This window comes from Ailuropoda melanoleuca, chromosome 1 (genome assembly GCF_002007445.2).
Source record: "Ailuropoda melanoleuca isolate Jingjing chromosome 1, ASM200744v2, whole genome shotgun sequence".
Classification (NCBI taxonomy): domain Eukaryota; kingdom Metazoa; phylum Chordata; class Mammalia; order Carnivora; family Ursidae; genus Ailuropoda; species Ailuropoda melanoleuca.
The window spans coordinates 197,686,914-197,708,657 of record NC_048218.1 but is presented as its reverse complement, the minus strand read 5'-3'; the positions used below and the strand labels follow the sequence as shown (position 1 = coordinate 197,708,657).

Sequence of the window (21,744 nt, the reverse complement as noted above, 5' to 3'; positions counted from 1 at the left end):
ATGGCGACCAAGCAGACAGAGCCGGTCACCATCATTAGCCTCCGGAAACTGAGCCTGGATACCCCAGAGACACAGCCAAAAGGTAAGATGATCATGGAAGTCTCGGACACTCAAGCTGTGGCTTAATTTCCCCACGTGTTTACTGATTTTTATAATAACGAATTGGTTTCCCGAAATCTTCCTCCTCATTATTAGTGAGCTGTCATCCATATACATTCCCTTCCCGCAGAGGCTATTTTTTTCACTCTGCCCTTCCTTGTTAGAATCAAAGACATTCACCGTGGAAGATGCCGTGGAGACCATCGGATTTGGACGTTTCCACATTGCCCTGTTTCTGATCATGGGCAGCACTGGGGTGAGTGCTCCTTGGAGATCATTTGAATCTCTAAAGCAAATTCATTATTGGATGCTTAGAAATGTTCCTCCACATTTCTTCCACTGACCTCCAGCTCTGGGATGTCCATTCAGGGAGGGGAGTGAAAGGGAGCAGGAACCCTGTGAGGGGGTTAATTCAAAACTGGTGATGGGTAGTAAGGAGGGCACGTATTGCATGGTGCACTGGGTGTCATATGCAACTAATGAAGCATCAAACTTTACATCGGAATCCGGGGATGTACTGTATGGTGATCAACATAATATAATAAAAATAAATAAATAAATAAAAATAATAATTTTCATCTACCTTTGGCAGGTGTTTGGTTATGAGCAAATAAATATCTGTGTTTTTATGTTCTGGGAATTCAATATTCATTTAAAAAATGGTTTAAATCTCTTCCTTCTCTGGGAAGAGAGGAGAAAACCAGTATCACTCTAAGTAAAATTAGACACATGGTCCTCAAATATTTTGTGTATTAGAGTCATACAGGACATCTGTTGTCATTACAGATTTCCAGAATCTTTAGGAGGCACTGATGAAGGTTTGCTATTTACCATCAGCTATTTTGAGAAAAGAAGAGTGACAGCTCAGCCCCAGGGCTTTGACCAATAGTGGGACTGTCCCAAGAGACCACTACTGCTTCCTCCTTTTGTCGTAGGTGCAGTGAGAATATGTTAGGAATATGATAGTGATAATGAGACAGAATGGAAAATCTGAGAGAAATGGTCAACACAACAATGGTTTAAGGTGGGACATAAAGATAGCTAAGAGGACACTAGTGAGTAAATAACAGAGAGCCCTGACCCTCACCCTCAGCTAAATGGTATGAGAAAAAGAGTGATGTGAGCTGGAGGGAGCACTTGGCAAGTTCTGATGCAGGGCTCCAAAGCCTTGTGCTCTCAGGAGGCAGTCCAGGAACAGAGAGAAAGGCAAAGCACGTCCTGGCCCTACTTTTATAATAACCAACAATACAATTTAGAATATTTCTTTATCTATAATGTCTTATCTAGGCTCCAAAATGTTAAGATTCCATGTTTCAAGGTGCAAGTGGGTGTGACTGGGGAGGGTTTTATCATAACTTTCCTCTACTTTCAACCAGAACATTTCCACTTCTGTTTTACATATTTGGTTTCCAGTATGGTTCTGTTACATGGTCCCCTTAGCTTAAACACTGTTAAACTCTTTGCATCTTTTACCTTCAAATCGGTTGGGAGCCCTGTCTTTTCTTCCATTATAGCCCTCTGGCAAGTGAAAAGAATATGTAGAATTTCTTTTACCTCCCCAAATCAATCAGATCACCTATACAAAGGGAGTGTATCTTTATTGTTATTATTTGTATTAGAAAGATGGTGCTATTGTACCCCCCTTACCAAAGGATAGGTATCACCTCTGTATAGGTAACCCCTGATGTCCATATCCAGATCCATGTTCATGGAGATTGTATGTCTATTGCACATTTACACTAGATTTTGCTGTGAAATAGCTTCTGGTCTTCTTTAAGTGTTTTATAAGCTGCTTCAGTTCTTCCCAACCCATCAGGTAGAAAGGGCTATTTACCAGGCTTCCTCCCCCCTACACACACACACACACACACACACACACACACACACACACACACAACTGTTTAATTAGGTGTGGTAACCAAATCCCTTCCCTGGTTTTAGGATGAGCTGCATTGGATGGATCTTCTCATCAGAATAAGTGTGTTAACAGTGATGGGCATGGCTCCTCCTGGCCATGGTCTCTTAAGATTCTTGGTCAGAGGCAGTAGGAGCAATAGTTGGGTTTCAGGGCCCCACGTGACCAGGGTATACGTAATAACATCACAGCAGCAACACGGCCTCAGTCTGTGACCAGGCATCCTGAACCCTGGTGTTCTCTGAGGTCTTCTAAGATCTTGATATACCGGGCTGCTCCTCTGGGTCCCTCTCCCCTAAGGCTGTTATATCAGAGTGGGGCAGACTCTTATCCCTTATTGGCCTATTTGCTCTTAAGACAGCTTGGAGGAGTAGAGTCCTGATTAATATTGATCCAACTGCTTTATATTACTGAGAGAGATATGTTTAATAAATATCCTTCTGAGGTTGTCATGCCGTCTCTTATTCACTATACTATTTGGGCTAAAACATACTAACTATCTGAACTCTAAACATGACTAAAGTACTTTCCAAAAAGAGACAAACCTTTATGATATCTTTCCAATTCCCCATAGTAGCTAACACCTCTATATTTTTTTCATCCCAGACCTTCAAGTTATAAATATGCAGATAGTACTATAATACATAATCCGCACAAATATCAATTCTTTTCTAGCATCTACTTCTTCCTTTCCCTGGGAGATAAACTCACCCTACAATGGATTGCAAGATACGGACAGAGGATGATATTCAAACTTCCTATTGGAAGAAATATTTACTAGCACAGCTTACACTAGGTTTGCCAATAGACCTTCTTCCCTGCTGGTGAACTCATTGTTCTGTACTTGCTGCTTTGCTCTCCTCTAGCTTTCATGAAGCTTGCCTTCCAGCTCAACTTCTTGAGATCAGAGAGTCTTTCACAAATCCATCTGCAAGGTCCTGAGACCTTCACAATGATGAGTATGAAACAACAGAGCCAGGTTGATGTGGGTCACCCACTACCTAAGTGATTCCCCCGCATACACACAGACATGACACCTTCATAGGGCTATAGCGCAAGTGTGTGGATCAGCAACATCGCAAATAAATATATGTCATTAATCTGTGGGAGTCCTCTCAAGTCTTTCGGACCATAAACATTACATCCACGAAAGCCAACGTGCTATTATGGTTCTTTACCCAACTAGCAGTGTTGAGTGGTGCTCACTATAGATGCTCCCTCCATGGGGGAGGGGAAGGAGGAGGTTAGAATTAGAAGGATGATGGACAGGCACGCGTGGGAAGAATTGGTGAGAAACCAGCACTAAGACTCGGTGTTTTCCCTCCTTCTTTAAGGTTGTCGAGGCCATGGAGATCATGTTAATAGCAGTCGTGTCTCCTGTCATTCGCTGTGAATGGCAGCTGGAGAATTGGCAGGTGGCATTAGTGACCACGGTGAGTGCCAGCTTCGGGTGCTTTGAATGAACCAGCTGTAAAGCCAGGGCTTCTGCTCCCCATTCCCCATCCCATAGGGCTAAGAGCCAAAGTCTACCTCACTGTTTGGTGTGTTGGCTTCCAAAGCTCATGGATTTGCAGGCCCAAACTACCATTTGGGCTCTTTCTCTCTTTTTTTCTCTTCTCCTGTAAGGAGTACAACCTTGAACTGCTTATTTTCTAGCCCCTAGAAAGAGGCTAGAAGAGACAAATGCAAATCAGAGAGAGTAGCCCTTAAGTCATGGATTAGTTATGGTTTGAGTCAGACTGCAAATTATTTGGACCATAGTGACTTATGCAATCACCAAATCACGCTCACGGAATAGTATTGTGGCATTCAACGTTTCCCAAAGAGTGTTATGAATAGTCTTATGAATGGCACATCAAGTTTTGCTACAGAGTGGAGTTAAGGATATTCTACAGCATTCTTTCAAAAGGTATTTATTAAGTACCCATGAATTGCCAGCAGCCCGTGTGTGCACGTGTGTTTGTTGTCAGGAGTACAAGCAGCTCCATGTTGCTCGAATAGAAAGTCAGGAAGAGGGAGCATTAGGGGACAAGGCTGCAGAGACAGGTGGGGATCAGACACATCTTGGAGTCTGTGTATGGACTCCATTCTGGAGATCACTATAGGCCCCTGTATCCCAACTTCGGTCAACATGTGCAAGCCCTCCAAGTTAAATATAGTTGGCACGGGTCTATATGACAGTTCTTCCAAATTACTCTTTTACGTAACGAAGATCAATTTCACCTAAACACATCATTGACTTCATAGTCATTATGTATTTCTCATTAAATGGATATTAAAATACACTTCCTACCATGCGGAGCTTGGGAAAATCTTTTTTTTTTTTTAATCTTAGAAGAGGCTCTTCATGCCAAAAAGTGTTGGAGGCTACACGGTGGATGACAGGGAGCCATTAAGGAGCTTTAAGGAGGGACATGGTCAGCTTTCCAAGCACCCTGAGGAGATAAGGTTGGAAGGTAGATACACTAGCCGTGGTAAAGTGGCAGAGTGCATAGAGGGGAGGGAGTGTGTTCTGGAAGTATTTAAGAGGTCACATCAGACAAGGAGGTGAAAGAAAGACAAGGTGAGGAGTGGAGAATTGATTGACTTGGGTACTGAAGCTGGTGTTCATGAAGGCAGGACTACGTAGAGAAATTACGATGAGACAGGTGCCAATCCCCTCATGGAGAGGGGAGTGTCGGGAGACAGGCGCTGATGGGTACAGGATGCACAGTCAGTTGGAGGAGGCCTTGAAAGACGGTGAGGCTTTATAGGAGACTGAGAGTTGTGGTCTGAAACTGGCCATGGAGAATGCTGGAAGTTTTCCCCAGCCCCCTACCCTTCTGGGGGTTATGGGCAGAGGGGAAGAAGTGTCCCCGCCTCTCACTCGCTGCCTTAACCAAACCTGACCTGGGAATTCTCATCTGTTTGGGAACCAGGAACCTCTTCCTCACCTAAGGAACCAATCTGAGTTCTCCTCTCAGATGACGTGTATTATCCGCCCAGCTGTGTTTCTCTCCATGTCGTGGAGGCCAGGAAATGTGAAGCCTGGTGTCAGACTCAATCCCAGCAGCAAATGTACAAATCTGCTTCGTGTCCGACATCCATTTCTCTCTTTAAAATTCCTTTAATAGTTTTGTCGCACTTGCTCCTTTTTAAAAAAGTTCTAACACCTTTAAAAGAGGGAAGGGGTATAAATAAAAATAGCTAGAGACCTTGCCTGGGCTTGTAATTAAGTGACTCAGCCATTTTTCATTTTCTTCTCCATATAATATGCAGTTGCCATCTGGAAGGCATTCCTTGTCAATCCTGTACCTTTGGAGTGACTGCTGTAACGCTCCGTGTAATTATAACTGCACCACACCCCAGCTGGCTTGTGGCTATGCACATCTCTACCCCTGAGGACGCTGGGACATCCAGCTGTGGATTTTGCATCTGTCACTGCCATGAAACTGTATCATATGGTACACATTCTATATTTACAACTGACATTTCATTGGTTGTGTTGTGTTGTTCTCGGTGTCATCTAAGAAGTTTCCCTCACGTCAGCTGTAACATGACTTCCTTGCCAGGTGGCTCACGGCTCAGGAGACTTTTCTCTAGGGAATTCAAGTCATCCCACGGGTGCCCATTTCTTGCTCTGAATTCCTGGCTGGCTGCTGTCCTTTAGTGTCCTTCATCCTGGCTGTGAGTCCCATCCGGCTTTGGCAACTGCGCCCTGGGTTCACTGACCTCAATGACCTTGCCAACAGGAGGGGCTCAGACTGATTCAACTAAGAGACCACATTTTGACCAACTCCCAGGCTCTCCATTCCCCAGCCCCAGCTCCACCTGCCACCTGCCACCTTCAGGACAACCTGGCCCAAGCAGTTGTTAACCTTGAGGACTGGGGATGAATTACAGTCACATTTTGTGACTAAGTTAGCGCTGAAGAAACAAAACTTCACATGGTGCATAAAACAGAAATAGAAGAGTAATTTTTATGCTAAAAATAAGTACCTGCAGAAAAAGCAGACCCTCCAAAGGAAGGGGGGGAGAGGGAGAGAGAGAGAAAAAGTTTATGTCTTCACCTCCGTGCGATTTCCCCAAGAGGGTTAGCATTCACAAGCTTTGGGGTTCACACAGGCATTGGGTCAAGGTTTGTGTTCCAGACAGACTTGGTAATAACTCAGCCTTAGGAAAGTCCTGTCTTTACACTGAGTGGGAAGAAAACAAGAAAGAAAAAAAAATCTGCCACTTATGGGCGAGAACAGAGTAAATTTTAAATTTGATCTTATTTGACTATTTGCTTCACTTTCATTAATCCTTTAATTAAACTTAATCCAAGTGCAATTATGTCTATTAACCCAATGTAACATCTCAATCAACAAAAGTACTTTAAATCCAAAGAGCCACTTTCCTCCCTGCCCTGGGCAGTCTGTGATTACTTCCTTTTTTTCAAGTCTGGTCAGAAAGAAAAAAAAAAGAATTAGTTTACTTCCTTCTTGGAGGGAGTTTGATAATTCCATAATAGAAATTGCTTAATTTCAGGGGTGCCCAAATTTTGAGATTCACCAACTGATATGATTTTTTAATTTCATTTTAAAGATTTTTATTTATTCACTTGAGAAAGAGAGGACAAGTGGGGCATGGGGGTGGAGGGGCAGAGGGAGAAGCAGACTCCCCACTGAGTAGGGAGCCCGATGCAGGACTTGATCCCAGGACTCTGGGATCATGACCTGAGCTGAAGGTAGATGCCTTAGTCCACTGAGCCATGCAGGAACCCTGATATGTTGGGTTTTTTTTTTTTTTAGTTGAGTGGCTGACGTAGGGTTGACATTAAAATATGTATATTTTATAATTAAGGCCATTAGAAGACGAGAAAGAGGTAAAAATCTTGCCATTGACTGCCATCATCTTTCAAAAAAAAGAAAAAAGAGGGCACATTCATATCAACAATCAGAAAGAAAATGATTCTAGAATAAAAAGAGCCCTTAATATTCGATAAATTTAGATTTATTCAAAATGTATCACATTGACCTTATTTTCACTGTTTTTCTCAGGACTGATTAGATTTCATGATAGGGCAGCGTCTGTCCCAAGACTGGCATTTAGAAAGCACTGGCTTCTCTCCCCCTCCCCTTCTATCCTGGAAAGCACAATGCAGAGGTTAAAAGCATGGCTTTGTTGTTCAAGAACAAATACAATTTTTTTTTTTATAGTTCCCTGTGGAAAAAATGCGTTTGAGTTTTCCTTATGAAGAGTAAGGAAGGGGGGAAAAAAGAGAAAGTAAAGCAGGCAGCAGAGAGAAACAGTTCTCTTATCGAAAAAGTCTTAGAAATGCAAGCTAACACCTTTCCTTTGATTACCCTAGAGTCAATCAGTCAGAGATCTTACTAGAAACGAAAGCAAGTGAAGCTTGGAATTGGTTGAAAGAAGAAAAATAAGTCGCCTAAAGGCATAGACGTCAGATCACAGCTCAGACTGAGTTAAAATGCTGGTATCATACCCAGGTTCTTGAATTTTATCAGCGTAGGATAAGCCATCATGAGAACGAGTATGGAAAAGAAAGAGATTTATATTAGTTTTGAAGAGTGGTTCTGTATGGGTGATTGGTTTTAGTCTTTATTTAAAGTTTATGTTTACCTATAAAAACATAAATGAAAATTGCTTCTAGAAGCCTCAACTTGTGTGTGGAATAAGGCAGGTCATGAATGAATAGAGCTTGTTTTTAATTCTTAAAATGGAAATGCACAATTATACATCTGAATAGAATGAGGCCAGGGCCATTATCTTGGATCAGAGGGAAAGCAACCACATGTTCCTCCCACCCATCTCCACCTGGAGGCAGCGTCTCCAGGTGTGACATGAGCTGATGGGAAGCATCAGCCTCTGAAGCCCTGAATGTGGTGACCAGAGACAGGAGAGCTTTGTGAAAACCCGTTCTTCACCTTCCACCCCTTGCACATTTCCAGTCGACTTTTCATGAAGATGAATGAATGGGAAATGCCGCAAATCAACATATTCTAGAGAGCCTGCCTACAGGATAATTTTTTTCTCACTCCACCTCCAGATGGTGTTTTTTGGCTACATGGTATTCAGCATCCTCTTTGGCCTGCTGGCTGACAGATACGGCCGCTGGAAGGTAGGTTGGCCTTGAAGAATGATTTGGAATTTTCTTTTGCGCTGATGTCACCCCTGCTTCTCTTTAGCAGACATTTCTTTTGTCAATAACCCAGATAGAATGGGCGGAAATGTCCTTCTCTGACACCACGTGCCAGAATTCCGGGCTCGTCTTCTTGCTTTCTCATCTTTTCCTGGGGTACCTGTCCTCATACCTGGTCCCTGTCATCCAGGAATGGAACTGATGCGTGTGCACAGTTAGAAAATATCAGAATGTAGACGTTGACACATAGAAACATACGCAGCTTCACGCGTTAACTTTGGTTATAGCTTTGAAACTCAGCCACTTGCTCAAGGTCATGTACCTACTAAGGTTAAACAGTAAGATCCGAATCTATGTCTTCTCATTAGAAGCCTAGGTCTCTCTCTCTTTTCTCCGTGTTTGATTTCTGGTAGGGAAGGCCTCTTTAAGCATAAGCCCAGGGGGACAAGTCCCAAAGGAAAATAATTACAGAATTTGCTGTATGTTTCAAAGTGCACGAAGTAAATATCGTAGACACTCATAAATGAATCTGAAAACACAAGTAGCTCAAAAAAAATGTAAAAAGCACAAGAAGACATTTTACAAAAAAATAAAACTGGTCAACATATCTTGAAAAACATTCAATTGTGGGAATACTCAAAAGGAAAAATACTAGAAGGTATGATTTTTTGGGTATCAAATCCGTACGGATTTTTTCTTGTTTTCGAGAAAGCTGCAAGGGCACAGACACCTTCCCGTCATATTGGTATAGTTTTTCTGACCATCGGTTTGGCAGGATGAATCAAGACCCTTGAGAATACCTGTTCTAGTCCGATCATTTTCATTCCAGAAATCTAGCCCGATTAGATCATCAGAGAACCACAGAGATCTCTGTACGGACATTGTCACAGCTAACTGTAACCTCCCCCTCAGCATTCAACCACAGGGGAAGCGTTTATGCATTATATTACCTGCATTACAGTACATCTTTCCACTGGAATCGTTTGCAGCCATTAAAAATATGTTTTCCCTTTCAAGCAGGGAAAACAGGATAAAAACATGTTAACAAGTTTTCTTTTTTGGGTGGGGTTGGGAAGTCAAGCAAGATTTAAATATTTTTGTTTTTCTCTTTTTCTTCCATATTCTGTACTGTGAATTTATATTATTTTTATAACTAGGGAAAAAGCAAATACCTTAAATTTTCTCCTCATCCCCATTCCAATACTTCCCTGTGCTCCTCACGAGGGCAGGTTTTTGCTGCCTGATTTACAAGTTTCAGCTCCTGTCACCTGTTAGGGTGGACGCAGTTGGGCAGTTTTGAGAAACGGTCTAACTTTGAAATGTCTGGGCTTTCAGGCAATACAATGGCATAGATGGTGTTATTTGACGATCGTGAGGGATCAGTGAGCTCCCTGTAGAATCAACTCCTCAGAGAAGCAAACATCTGGAAGGAAATTAAAAATCACCTTCGGAAGTTAATCTTCTTCCATTAATTTCTTCCATTGAGGCAGGTCCCATTAATAAGTCTCCTTTTGTTGCTTCAGATTTTGCTCATCTCGTTCCTGTGGGGAGCCTACTTCTCCTTGCTGACCTCTTTCTCTCCGTCCTACATCTGGTTTGTCTTCCTGCGGACAATGGTGGGCTGTGGCGTGTCGGGCCATGCACAAGGGTAAAGACTTCACGTAGAGGACGCTTGAGAGAGAGATGTGCACACCCCCACATTCTTACACATACGCTGTGGTTCATGGGCCAATAGCATCAACACTTCTAAATGTATAAGACTTCACTTGTGCTAATTATTTTTTAGCTTTTTATTTATTTATTTTTAATTTTTCTTGAAGTGATGGCTGCTAATTCCTCTAGGAGTTATTTACTCATCAAAATAATGTTTGATGATGAGGCTAGCAGAGTGCACTGGACTGAATGCATTTAAATTTTTTTGTCCCTAAGGCTGATCTTTATTTTATTAGACTAAATGCTAAGCAAAAGTGCCGTGTGAGGTAGGTAACGCAGTCTGTTCGTTGCTTGAGAATTTGTTGGAAGAGTTTAGTTTGATCAGAAGCACCTTTAACCCTGAAGAGTAGCCATTTTATTTTTCATTTAAGATTTTATTTATTTATTTGAGAGAGAGAGAGAGAGAGACAGAGCAAGCATGGGCAGGAGAAGGGGCAGAGGCAGAGGGAGAAGCAGACTCCTCGCTGAGCAGGGAGCCCAAGGCAGGACCCGATCCCAGGACCCTGAGATCATGACCTGAGCTGAAGGCAGACACTTAACAGACTGAGCCACCCAGGCAACCCAGGAGTAACTGTGTTAAAATGCCATTGCCCTGTGACTGAATGTTGTGTCTAACTGCATTTGCAAAGCGGGGGGAGACTGCTGAGAGAGACGGTGGCTCCTTGTCCTTCTCTGCCCTGGGGTAAGTGCACAGTGTCTTCTTGTGCCTGGAGAGGTGTTCTGCTAACCGTTCAGCAACTCGGGAGCCTCCCCTAAATTCACAGAGCGCCTCGGGCTACTCTCTCCTGGGAGCCTTGGAGCAGGTTACCCTTAGAATGTATTAGGGGATATCAAAGCACCCAATTATTACCTTAATGTGTTGCAGAAAGACTGTTCCTCTCTGGGGCATAAATTAAGCCCTGCTCTGAGCTTCGGAGCCCTACGGGAGTAGTTAGCTTGACATTTACAACATCCCTCGGGAATCAGCCCAATAAGTGCGTTAAGAAAGCCCAAACCCTGGTTAAAAATTGCAACAGGGAAGAGCAATTAGAAAACTGAAGGGAGTATGATTGTATTTGTCTATTCACAAAATTAATTAGAAACCTGTGCTTTGACTGGCACCATTTGCTGTGGCCAACTATTTACTTCCTTTTAGGTGTATTTTAATTTCCCAAGTATGTTTTAGAAAGGGGAATAAGGCTTGGCAAAAACATTTTGCCAATTTTGGGGGAAAGAAAATAAGGCTCATATTTCTTAAATGGTAGAAGGTTGAAAATAACTTTGAGAAGAAACATGTAAACCAAAAAGCCGTTGCAAGTTTCTTATTGTTCTCTTATGAGGATTTTAACTGTTCAGAATTATGCAGCAAAACGTAATTGTTTAGGAAAAACTTCTGTTTTCCTTTACACACCCGTACTCAGTATTTCTGACAAATTTTTTTTTTTTTAAGAGAGAGAAGGTGCACGTGAGCAGGGGGTTGTGGGAGGAGGGGCAGAGGGAGAGGGAGAATCTGAAGCAGGCTTCACTTGGAGACCGAGGCAGGGTTTGATCTCATGACCCTGAGGTCATGACCTGAGCCAAAATCAAGAGTCAGTTGCTTAACCGACTGAGCGGCCGAGCCACCCAGGCGCCCTGACGTATCTTCACTTCTGACACTAAGTGTGTGGGTTATTTACACACCAGCCAATTCTCCCACACCAGCTGGGTGTTCTACAGTTTGGTTCAATTCTGACCCTAAATGGAGTTTGCTTAGACCCCACAGGTTTAGGGCTCAGTCCCACGAGGCTCTCACCGCCCTCAGACACCAATCACAAGCAGGAGGTCCCCAGGTTATCCACACCTTCTGTCTGACTTGCTACAAATTGGAAGATGCCACAGATCCCTCCAAGGGCTCAATAAATTGCCAGAGCAGCTCGCAGAACCCAGGCCAGCAGTCTTCTTACTATTGCAGATACAATACAAAGGGTGTTTTAGAGGAGACAGATGAATGGCCAGGTGAAGAGATAGACACAGGACAAGGTCTGGAAGGGTCCTGAGAGCAGGAGCTTCTGTCCCCATGGAGTTTGTGCCGCCTTACCCTCCCGGCACATAGATGTGTTCGCCAGCCTGGAAGCTTGCCAAACCTTGTGCGTTAGCCATCTTTAGGGAGGCCCCATCCTGGAAGCGTGAGGCATGTAGGCATCGACTCATTTGCTGACCCCTCTCCTCTCTCCAGGGGGTGGGGGGCAGGGCTGGATGTTCCAAGATTCTAATCATGGCTTGGTCTTTTAAGGCCAGGCCCCAACCAGGCGCTGACCGAGAGCCACCTCATTAGAACAAATGATGCTCCTTTGGAGAGGGAATTCCAAGGGTTCTAGGCGTTCTATGTCAGAGACTGGAGTCAAAGACCAAAGTTTAGCAGGAACTGGGGGCTGAGAGTAGTATTTCTATATTTCACAATGATGAAGGCTATGTTTTTTCATTCTTTAGCTCTGTGACAAGAAAAGTTATGATTTTTTCTAAGTTATTTGCTTTGATAAAAATGAAATTATTCTGTTCCCCCTCCCTTCCTGTTTAGGCTAATCATAAAGACTGAATTTTTGCCTACAAAATATCGAGGCTACATGCTCCCGTTGTCTCAGGTGAGATAAAATGGGAATTCTCTCCTAGAGGATATGATGCACACGGTTTTGCTTTTGGTTGGTTGATTGTTGGGTGAGCACACTGCCTATTGGTGTTAAATAGAGCACTGGGAAGGCTGGATGCCAGAGGTCCCATTTCTAAGTTCCCTCAGCCAGGGCTTTTGTCACCCAATAGTCACATTTAGAATATAGTAACCCCTTCCAGGAAACATTCCAATGGCTGGTCTCCATGGAATGATGGAAGCCCAGGAATGCATGTGGGATGGACTTTCTCTTCCCTGTGAGTCTTCAGTAGGGGGACACAGCTCCTACCCCTTTTTTAGGGCAGCCCATCTCCCCTCCCAGGTTACTAGTATCTGCAGGGCCGTAACTGGCCCCTGCCTGTGGGGACATGCCCTAGGTGCCTTGTCCAGCTGAGCCATTTACCCAGGTGAGGAGATTACGATGTTCCCAAGCCCGCCCCAGGCCCCGCTGGCCGATGAGGAGAAGTTTTGCATTAGAAGCTATGTTGATCAATCGAGGCGTCCTTGTACCATTTCTGATGCCATCATTATCCAAATCAGGGGACCAGGAAAGACAAGGCTCTTCTCACTGAAACATATATTTGGCAATAAAGCAGTAGGAGAATATTTTAAGATTTATTTTACATTTTTCTAATACTCAGTGTAGGCAACAAAAAATGACAAAGAACCCAACAGACAATGCCTGCTAACTCTTTCCATTTCTCCCAGTTTTCTTCTGATTTTTGTGAAGATAGATGCACACACTGTTAATACGTAGCATTTGGATTTTATCCTTAACAGTGTTTCGTGGGCGTAGTCCTGCCAAAGCTCATCTGTGGACATTTTCTCTTCCACGTGCCACGCATTCCTTGGCATGCTTCCTGGTTATGCCTTCTCCTTGCTAGTCTTATTTTCCTCCTCTCCTTGGGTCATCTAATTAGTTCCGACGGTTTTAGTTACCTGTATCTGTAGACCCGAATATCTTTACAACCAAGAGCTTCCCCTTGAGTTTCAGATGCAGTAGCCAATAGGCTACTTGAGGTCACTTGACTATCGCTTCACAAATATGACATGGATGGAATTCATCTGTTCATCTTCCCCTGAAACGTCTTATTTCCACGTTTCCACTCTCAGCTAGTAGTAAACATTGTCCCCTTGGTCATCTGGCCACAAACTCAAGAGCCATCCCAGACCCCTTCTGTGCCTTCCCTCACCCCCATTCAATCCTTCACCAAGTCCTGCTGATTCATCCCTTATTGAGGGGCCCCCAATTGCAGTGTCCATCAGGAAACACTGTCACTTTTACCTCTAACATCTGTGCCAAATTATCCGTTTTGAAATTTTTGGCCACTTCACTACTAAAATTCTAATCAGTGACACATCACCTGCTATCTGGTCCCTCACAATGGCTTACTGCTGGTCTTTGAATTTGCTGCCTCTTCAGAAAGTGCATCCCTGATCACTCCCCATGACATTACTCTTTTTTCATAGCCCTTAGCGCTTTCTGAAATAATGGTGTTTGGTTTTTTTGTAATTGAATTCTTTAGTGATAAAATAGTCACCCCTTAGTCAACCCTTAATTAGTCTCCTGCAAAGGGTCTTTTGTTCTATTGTCTTCTCTCCATCCTGTGAGGCAGAATGGCATTGTCATCCACTCTCCATCTTCCAGTGGGGTGAGAATGCTCAGGCTAACCCTTGGAATAGTTCTGGTTCCCAAAGCCGTGGGGCCTGGCCATAATGGGCTGCCATGTTGTTTGTTGATATAAAATGATCTTCAAGATACACTCTTCAGTACAAAAAGCAATACATATACTATGATACCGTTTGTGAGAAAAGAGAACGAGATATATCCTTATCAGCTTGTATATGCTTAGAACAGCTTTGGAAGGACACAAGAAATTGGTAATATTGGGGTTCCTTCTTAAAAGAGAACTAGATGTCAGGGAAGTAGGAGGGGAAGAGAGTATTTCCAGTGTTTTCCTGTGTGCCTTTTGAGTTACAAACTAGTAAATGTATTATTTACTCAATGGGGGAAAATGTCAATGCCTCCGATTTTTAAAACTTTGGTGAGAGCACTGCCCCCCTGTCTAGCTGAGCCTGCCATTTATAGACAAGCGAACTGAGCCGCGGAGAAGAGAAGCGATGTTCCCCATTCTTCCAGGTCCTAGAGGTGGTGCTGGGAGTAGAACCCGAGCGGGCTCCTTAAAGGCCGTCTTCCACCTCGCCCTCTTACATCGAAATGCTTCCGAGAGAGGCAGGGTTGACCACACTTGATAGGAGGAATTGCAAAGGTTTTATTTTCAAGTAATTTCTATACCCAGCGTGGGGCTTGAACTTACAACCCCAAGATCAAGAGTCACACGTTCCACCGACAGAGGCAGCTGGGCGCCTGGATAGGAGGAATTTTAACCTCCCGCTCTGTCCCCAGGTTTTCTGGCTGGCTGGCTCCCTGCTCATCATCGGGCTGGCCTCTGTGGTCATCCCCACCATCGGGTGGCGGTGGCTTATCCGCATCGCCTCCATCCCTGGCATCATCCTCATCTTGGCCTTCAAGGTGAGGACGCTCATCGGGCTCCCTCGGGTCCTCCCCTCCAGCTGACCCAGAGGTCCTTTCTCCCCGCAAGTGTCAGCCTCCCATCTGCCTCTTTCCTTCACTCAAGACCGTCTCAATCCGCTTCATCCCTCCGCTCTGTTAGCCTGCCTTATGGTCATTTGTTGCTAGAAGTTTCATCTGATGGCTGCACCCTATTTGGGCTGACCCCTCTCTAACCTTTAGTGCTTGGAGTCGGGTGCCTGGTACACATTCTCAGGCCAGTACAGACCAGCTGGTTTGTCCTTCTGCTCTCCCCCTAACCCACAGAATCACCCTCTTCCTTAGGTTCTAGTAGAATTATGCTCATTGTTCAAAGACGGCGCTGGCAACTCAGCGGAACTGGGATGTGGTGTGTGTGTGTGTGTGTGTGTGTGTGTCTTACCTAACACTGTGGAATCAAGGAATTTCAGATTTCACGAGGGTTCTCGCAGGGCATTTATTTCGTACCCCAACCACAAGCACACACCCTGTCACGGCCAGAACGCTCCCGGCTTTGGGCACTTTCAGACTCGAGACTTTATAGACAACATCAGTATGTTCACCCGCAGGCAGCCCTAGTTCTTAGGAAGTTCTTTCCGAAGCTGGGGGACCGTGCCTCCTTATGAATTTACCTGCGGTCTTCGTACTTCCCTCTGAAAATCCAGAGGCCTATCGTCTGCATGACATCCCTCCAAATAGTTCAGAAATCTAGCCCAATCAGAGCTTTCCTTCTTTGAATGAAACAGTTCCATTACCTTCAGTTCTTTCTCCCGATCCTGATCCCAGAGGCCTGTCCATGTTTTTTCCGGACGAGCCCGTTGGTCGGTGTCTTCTTTGCAGTGAACTGTTGCTTGACATCCCACACAGAGCGGCAGGTGCCGGGGCCCAGGGGCTTAGTGGGCCCGGGGCCTCCCGTGAGCAGCCTGCCTGCCTTGGTTGGTGTAGAAGGAAACGGACTGTCCTGGCCCCACCCTGCGGGCAAGTTGTTCCACCTCATGAGCAGGGCGTATCTGCTGGGCCTGTGGGGAGGATTGAACAAAGTGACGCGTTCAGACTCTCTTCGTGAGCCTGGAACATGAACAGTGTTCCACATGCGTTAGCATGGCTTTTTTAAATTATTACTTTGAATCTTGATCTTGTCTGTGGGTCGATCACACTCACACGGAGCATATACCAGGCTCCGTATTAGGTTCCAAGGCTAAAAACACGCATAGGATTCAGTTCTTGCCGTCAAGGAGCGCCAGCCAGTCAGTGAGAAAGACGTGAATGCAAAATGTGATTGTACCAGCGGGACAGGGTAAGCGCTGGCACAGCTTTTGCTCTGTGGGTGCTCAGGGGACAGAGTGATTTGTCCCAGTGGGGTGGTGCTGTTGAATTTGGCCTTGAGGGCCGGAAAGCCTGCATCGGGAGGGCCGGAGAGTGGCGCAAGGGTATTTGGGCAGAGCCGATAGGTCAGTCCAGTCACGAACGTGTGAAAGGCAGAATATGTCTGGGGGAGAGCAGGTAGGCTGGAATGAAGGGTGCTGGTGGGAGGCGGGGCGCCAGGACAGGCCTGTGTCTGGATGACGAGGGCCTTCAAGGCAAGGGGCGCCGGTGGCATGGAAGGGGTGTGTCCTGGGGAGCTGGTTCACGGCTGCATGGAGCCTGGGTGGGAGGGAACACGAAAACGCCAGGAAAGTGGTCAAAACCCTCCAGTGGGAGACGAGGAGGATTGATCTGTCCTGCCTGCTGGCCACGGACGGGGAGCAGGGAGCTGCTGGGGGAGGTGCTTTTCTGAGGAAGAACCAGCCCGCCTTGATTGGTTGTGAGGCATGAAGGGCAGGGAGTGGTTCTGGGTGATTCTCAAGGTCCCAGCCTCCATGGAGGCCTGTCTTGTTATGTATGTATATATGTATTTATATTTATTTATTTATTTGAGAGAGCACGAAAGCAAGAACAGGTGGGAGGGGCAGAGGGAGAGGGACAAACAGACCCCGCTCAGGGTGGAGCCTGACGTGGGGCCTGATCCTGGGACCCCAAGATCTTGACCTGAGCCTAAATCAGTCATTGAACTGACTGAGCCAGTCAGGCGCCCCAGCCTGTAGTGTTTTCTGAGTATGGCGTTCAAGGATCAGTGGGTTTCTTCCCCTCGTGGGTGCGAGAGGTTCCTGCTGTAGTCATGCTGTGCCCTGTTGCATGTGGGAGATCGCAGGGTTCCTGGGGCGAGGCTGGGGTGACAGGGCAGTACAGGGGCCCTGGGGCAGCTGTTCACCAAATGGATGTAAGCCTTTCCCTGCCTTAACGAGTAGGCTGGGCTCCCTATCGGCCCGCTGTCCTCAAGTTGGGACTATAGTAAGGGGGACATGACCCTATTTGTTCTAGATCAACTTGGAATGCCGAAGCCGCCTGCTGTATTGTGTGGCTTTGTGGTTGCACACGCACCAGGGTGTGTGACTGTACAAGAGTCATCATGGAAGCCCCGGGGTCCACAGCAGTTGAACTCTGATGCTCTTTCCTTCTGTGCCCAGTTTATTCCCGAGTCCGCTCGCTTCAATGTCTCCACTGGTAAGACTCAGGCTGCCCTCGCCACCCTGCAGCGCATCGCCAAGATGAACCGCTCGGTCATGCCGGAGGGGAAGCTGGTGGAGCCCATCCTGGTAAGTTCCCGGCGGGGAGGTCTTCTCCCCGCACCAGAGATCCCCGCAGTCCTGGAAGGGTAGAGGGGAGGGGACCTCCACTCTCTAGCCTCGCCCTGGAGGGATGAGGGAAAAGAGCAGAGAAGACCCGGCCTAGACCCGGCTCCGTGGAGAGCCAGGTGGCCCTAACAAGTTACCTGCCTTCGCTTTCCTCATCCATGAAATGGGCATAATAACCTCTATCTTGCAGAGCAAGTCACATGACTTGGCATCTTTGTTTATGGCTGAGAGATTGTTCTATCATTTTATGTTCTTGCACTGGCCTTATAAATGATATAAATGATATAAATGGGAAGTGATATCAAACTTATAAACCTCATTAAATGATTTCTTAAAACAAAACTTGGCATTTACATCCTAATGGTTCCAGGACCCTTAAGGTCAGTCTGAAATCATTTCTCACACCGGCGCCCACCACCCACGTGGGGACACAGGTACCAGTGGTACCTTCCTCACCTGTCCCGTCAACTCAGCAACACTCTACATAAGAGAGAATTAGCCTCTTGCTTGTGGTTGGAATATGGTTATGGAATGCTTGGTGCAACTTGCCTCTAAAGTCGTTTATGCCTAATATTTATTTTGAGGGGAGCAGTGGGGGATAATAATGGGGTGTTACATGGAAGAGTTTTTAAAACTATGATTTCATTGATGTAAAGGTTAGAGTCTACTTTGGTTTAAGACTTTTGATTGAGGCGATTTTGGTAGTGTATGTATTTTAGAAAATGGTCCAGCTCATCTAGGTTTTCAAATTTATTGATATAAAATTTTTCCCAGTGTTCTCTTAGAAGTTTCGAAAATCTACTTCATATGTCCCCTCTTTCATTTTAATGCCGTTTATTTGTGCCTTCTCTCTTTTTTCTTGGTCCTCTTACTAGAGGTTTGTGTGTTAACTTCAAAGAACAAGAGTTGTTGTTGTTGTTGTTGTTGTTCTCTTTATTGATTTTTTTTGGTAGTCTGGTTAATTTCTACTCTTTGTTTTCTCCTATAGCTTTTTATGTTTTTCTAGCTGCTTGAGTTCAATACTTAGCTCATTCATGGTCGGTCTTTTTGATTTTTAATGAAGTATTTAGCTGCATTTAGCAAGTTTTGTTACAGAGGAATTTTATTTTTATGTCTATTTTGTAACTGCTCTGAGTTTCTCTTTAACCAGTGCGTTATCTGTTAATGCTCTTTTTTATTCTTTGTTTCTAATTTAATTGCATTTTGGTCAGAGGATATTATCAATTATTTGGAATACTGGAGATTTTTCTGTTGTTCTCTGCATAGTGGCTTTTCATTGATGTCCCATGTGTGCTTGAAAAGAGCATGTGTTCTCACTGAGTATACGCATTTGTTATATATTGTTAATTGGGCCGAATTTTGCCCGGCTGAGTAACAGTTTTTCAATAAGATGATGGCTTTATTCCTTTCTCCTTATAGTCCTGACGGTTTACTTCATACATTTTGAAAATATTTTGTTTCTTCCTAACATACGATTGGCTTAGTCTCATGGATTAACCTTATTATGTTGCTATTTTATACTGGTTTGGGCCTTAAATTTTATTTTCTCTCATATTAATATATCAAAACTAGCGTAAGTTAGCTTTTTTTACTGATGTGTCTTTTTCCAGACCTTCACATTTAACTTTTCTGTGTTGCTTTGCTTGAAAAGTATTTTTTGTAAATATATAGCTGATCTTTATTTTTTTTTTCACTCAATCTGGTATTCTGGATCTTTTAGTAATGACTTTGATCCATTTATATCTATTGTGATTATGCACATATTTGGACTTAACTTCTACCATTTTATTTTATATTTCCTCTTAACCGTGTCTTTCATTTTCTCCTTTCCTACCTTTTATTAGAGTGATTCAGTTTGCTTTTCTCCCCCCTGTGCTGCTTTCTACTAGCTTGGAATTTGTGCATTCCTTTCTTTATTATAGAGGTAGCCCTTAAATATTGAAAATGTGTACCCACAATATCTATGCTGTTTAGTAGCCTTATTTGCTGTCTGAACAATACAAGGACCTTGAAGATGTTAATTCTGATCTGCCCCCGTCTCATTGTCCAAATTATGTGCGTCTGTGTTTTTGTTTCATGTTGTTCATAAATTTCCCTTAATTAGACATTATTCTATAAGCAGGTATCTATTTAGATTTATTAATGTTTTTACTGCTGTCTTTTTCAGTGGTTCCAACTTACCTTTTACCACCATATTCTGGTATCCTTTTCCTTTCTATTGGGTTAATTTGGTTTTATACTTACTATTTAAATGTTGGATCTGTCTGGGTTTAATTGAATATAAGAAACATAGTACAGGTCTAGCTTTGTCATATCTAAATGGCTAACCATTTGCACTCATATATTTTTATTGAATAATCCATCTTTTGTATACTTAAGTCAATTTTTGAATTCTCTGTTGTGTTCTAATGCTAGATTTGTAGATTCAAGGATATATAGGGACTTATTACATAATAAAGAGGGCAGCTCATGTTGTTGGGAAAAGGATACAGGTTAATTGTCAGTCCAAAGTGACACTTTTAATTACAGTATTTTTCATATCTAGTAGGGTAAGTCCCCCTTGTCAAAATTCTTTTTCAGAATTTTCCAAGTTATTTTATCAGTACTATTTTTCTAGAACAACTTTGAAGCCACTTTATTAAGATCTTTTCCTAATTTCCCCCCAAAACCTGGGAGAGTTTAATTGGGATAGTGTAAAATTATTAGTTAATACATAAAGAGAATTGACACCTTTATAATATTAAATATTTTTATTTTGATAACAGTATATGTTCCCACTATTCAAGTCTTTTTATATTCCTGGGCAACATTTAAAAAAAAAAGACAAAAAACTATTTTTTAATAATATTTTTTATATTATGTTAGTCACCATACAGTACAACCCTAGTTTTTGATGTAAAGTTCCATGATTCATTACTTGCATATAACACCCAGTGCACCATGCAATACATGCCCTCCTTAATACCCATCACCAGCCTATCCCATTTCCCCACCCCCTCCCCTATGAAGCCCTGTTTCCCAGAGTCCATAGTCTCTCATGGTTCATTCACCCTTCTGTTTACCCCCCCTTCTTCCCTTTCTTCTCCTACCGCTCTTCCTATTTCTTATGTTCCATAAATAAATGAAACCATATGATAATTGCCTTTCTCCGCTTGACTTATTTCGCTTAGCATAATCTCCTCCAGTCCCGTCCGTGTTGCAGCAAATGTTGAGAAATCGTTCTTTTTGATGGCTGAGTAAAAGTCCATTGTATATATGGACCACATCTTCTTAATCCAGTCATCTGTTGAAGGACATCTCATCTCCTTCCACGATTTAGCTGTTGTGGACAATGCTGCTATGAACATTGGGGTGCATATGGCCCTTCTCTTCACTATGTCTGTATCTTTGGGGTAAACACCCAGTAGTGCAATGGCTGGGTCATAGGGTAGCTCAATTTTTAACTTTTTAAGGGACCTTCATACTGTTTTCCAAAGTGGCTGTACCAACTTGTATTTCCACCAACAGTTTAAGAGGGATCCCTTTTCTCCACATCCTCTCCAACATTTGTTGTTTCCTGCCTTGTCAATTTTTGCCATTCTAGCTGGCATAAGGTGGTATCTCAAAGTGGTTTTGATTTGAATTTCCCTGATGGCTAATGATTTGGAACATTTTTTCATGTGTCTGTTAGGCATTTGTATGTCTTCATTGGAAAAGTGTCTGTTCATATCTTCTGCCCATTTTTTGATTTGTTTATTCATTTCTGTGTATTGAGTTTGAGGAGTTCCTTGTAGATCTTGGATACCAGTCTTTTATCTGTAGTGTCATTTGCAAATATCTTCTCCCATTCTGCGGGCTGCCTCTTAGATTTTTGACTATTTCCTTGGCTGTGCAGAAGCTTTTTATCTTGATGAAGTCCCACAAGTTCATTTTTTCTTTTGTTTCTCTTGCCTTTGGAGATGTGTCATGAAAAACTTGCTGTGGCCAATGTCAAAAAGGTTGCTGCCTATGTTCTCCTCTAGGATTTTGATGGATTCCTGTCTCATATTGAGGTCTTTCATCCAT

At 43.7% G+C, this 21,744-nt stretch overlaps 1 protein-coding gene across 1 annotated transcript in view; it reads left to right on the top strand.

The window, feature by feature from the left end:
• SVOPL (SVOP like) overlaps positions 1 to 21,744 on the top strand; it is an 82,602-nt gene continuing 60,858 nt past the window's right edge. The window contains exons 1-8 of the mRNA XM_019794091.2: positions 1 to 82; positions 264 to 355; positions 3,349 to 3,447; positions 8,046 to 8,117; positions 9,662 to 9,786; positions 12,388 to 12,451; positions 14,882 to 15,007; positions 17,533 to 17,661. Coding sequence (XP_019649650.1) covers positions 1 to 82; positions 264 to 355; positions 3,349 to 3,447; positions 8,046 to 8,117; positions 9,662 to 9,786; positions 12,388 to 12,451; positions 14,882 to 15,007; positions 17,533 to 17,661 — 789 coding nt within the window. The remainder of the gene's footprint in view (positions 83 to 263; positions 356 to 3,348; positions 3,448 to 8,045; positions 8,118 to 9,661; positions 9,787 to 12,387; positions 12,452 to 14,881; positions 15,008 to 17,532; positions 17,662 to 21,744) is intronic.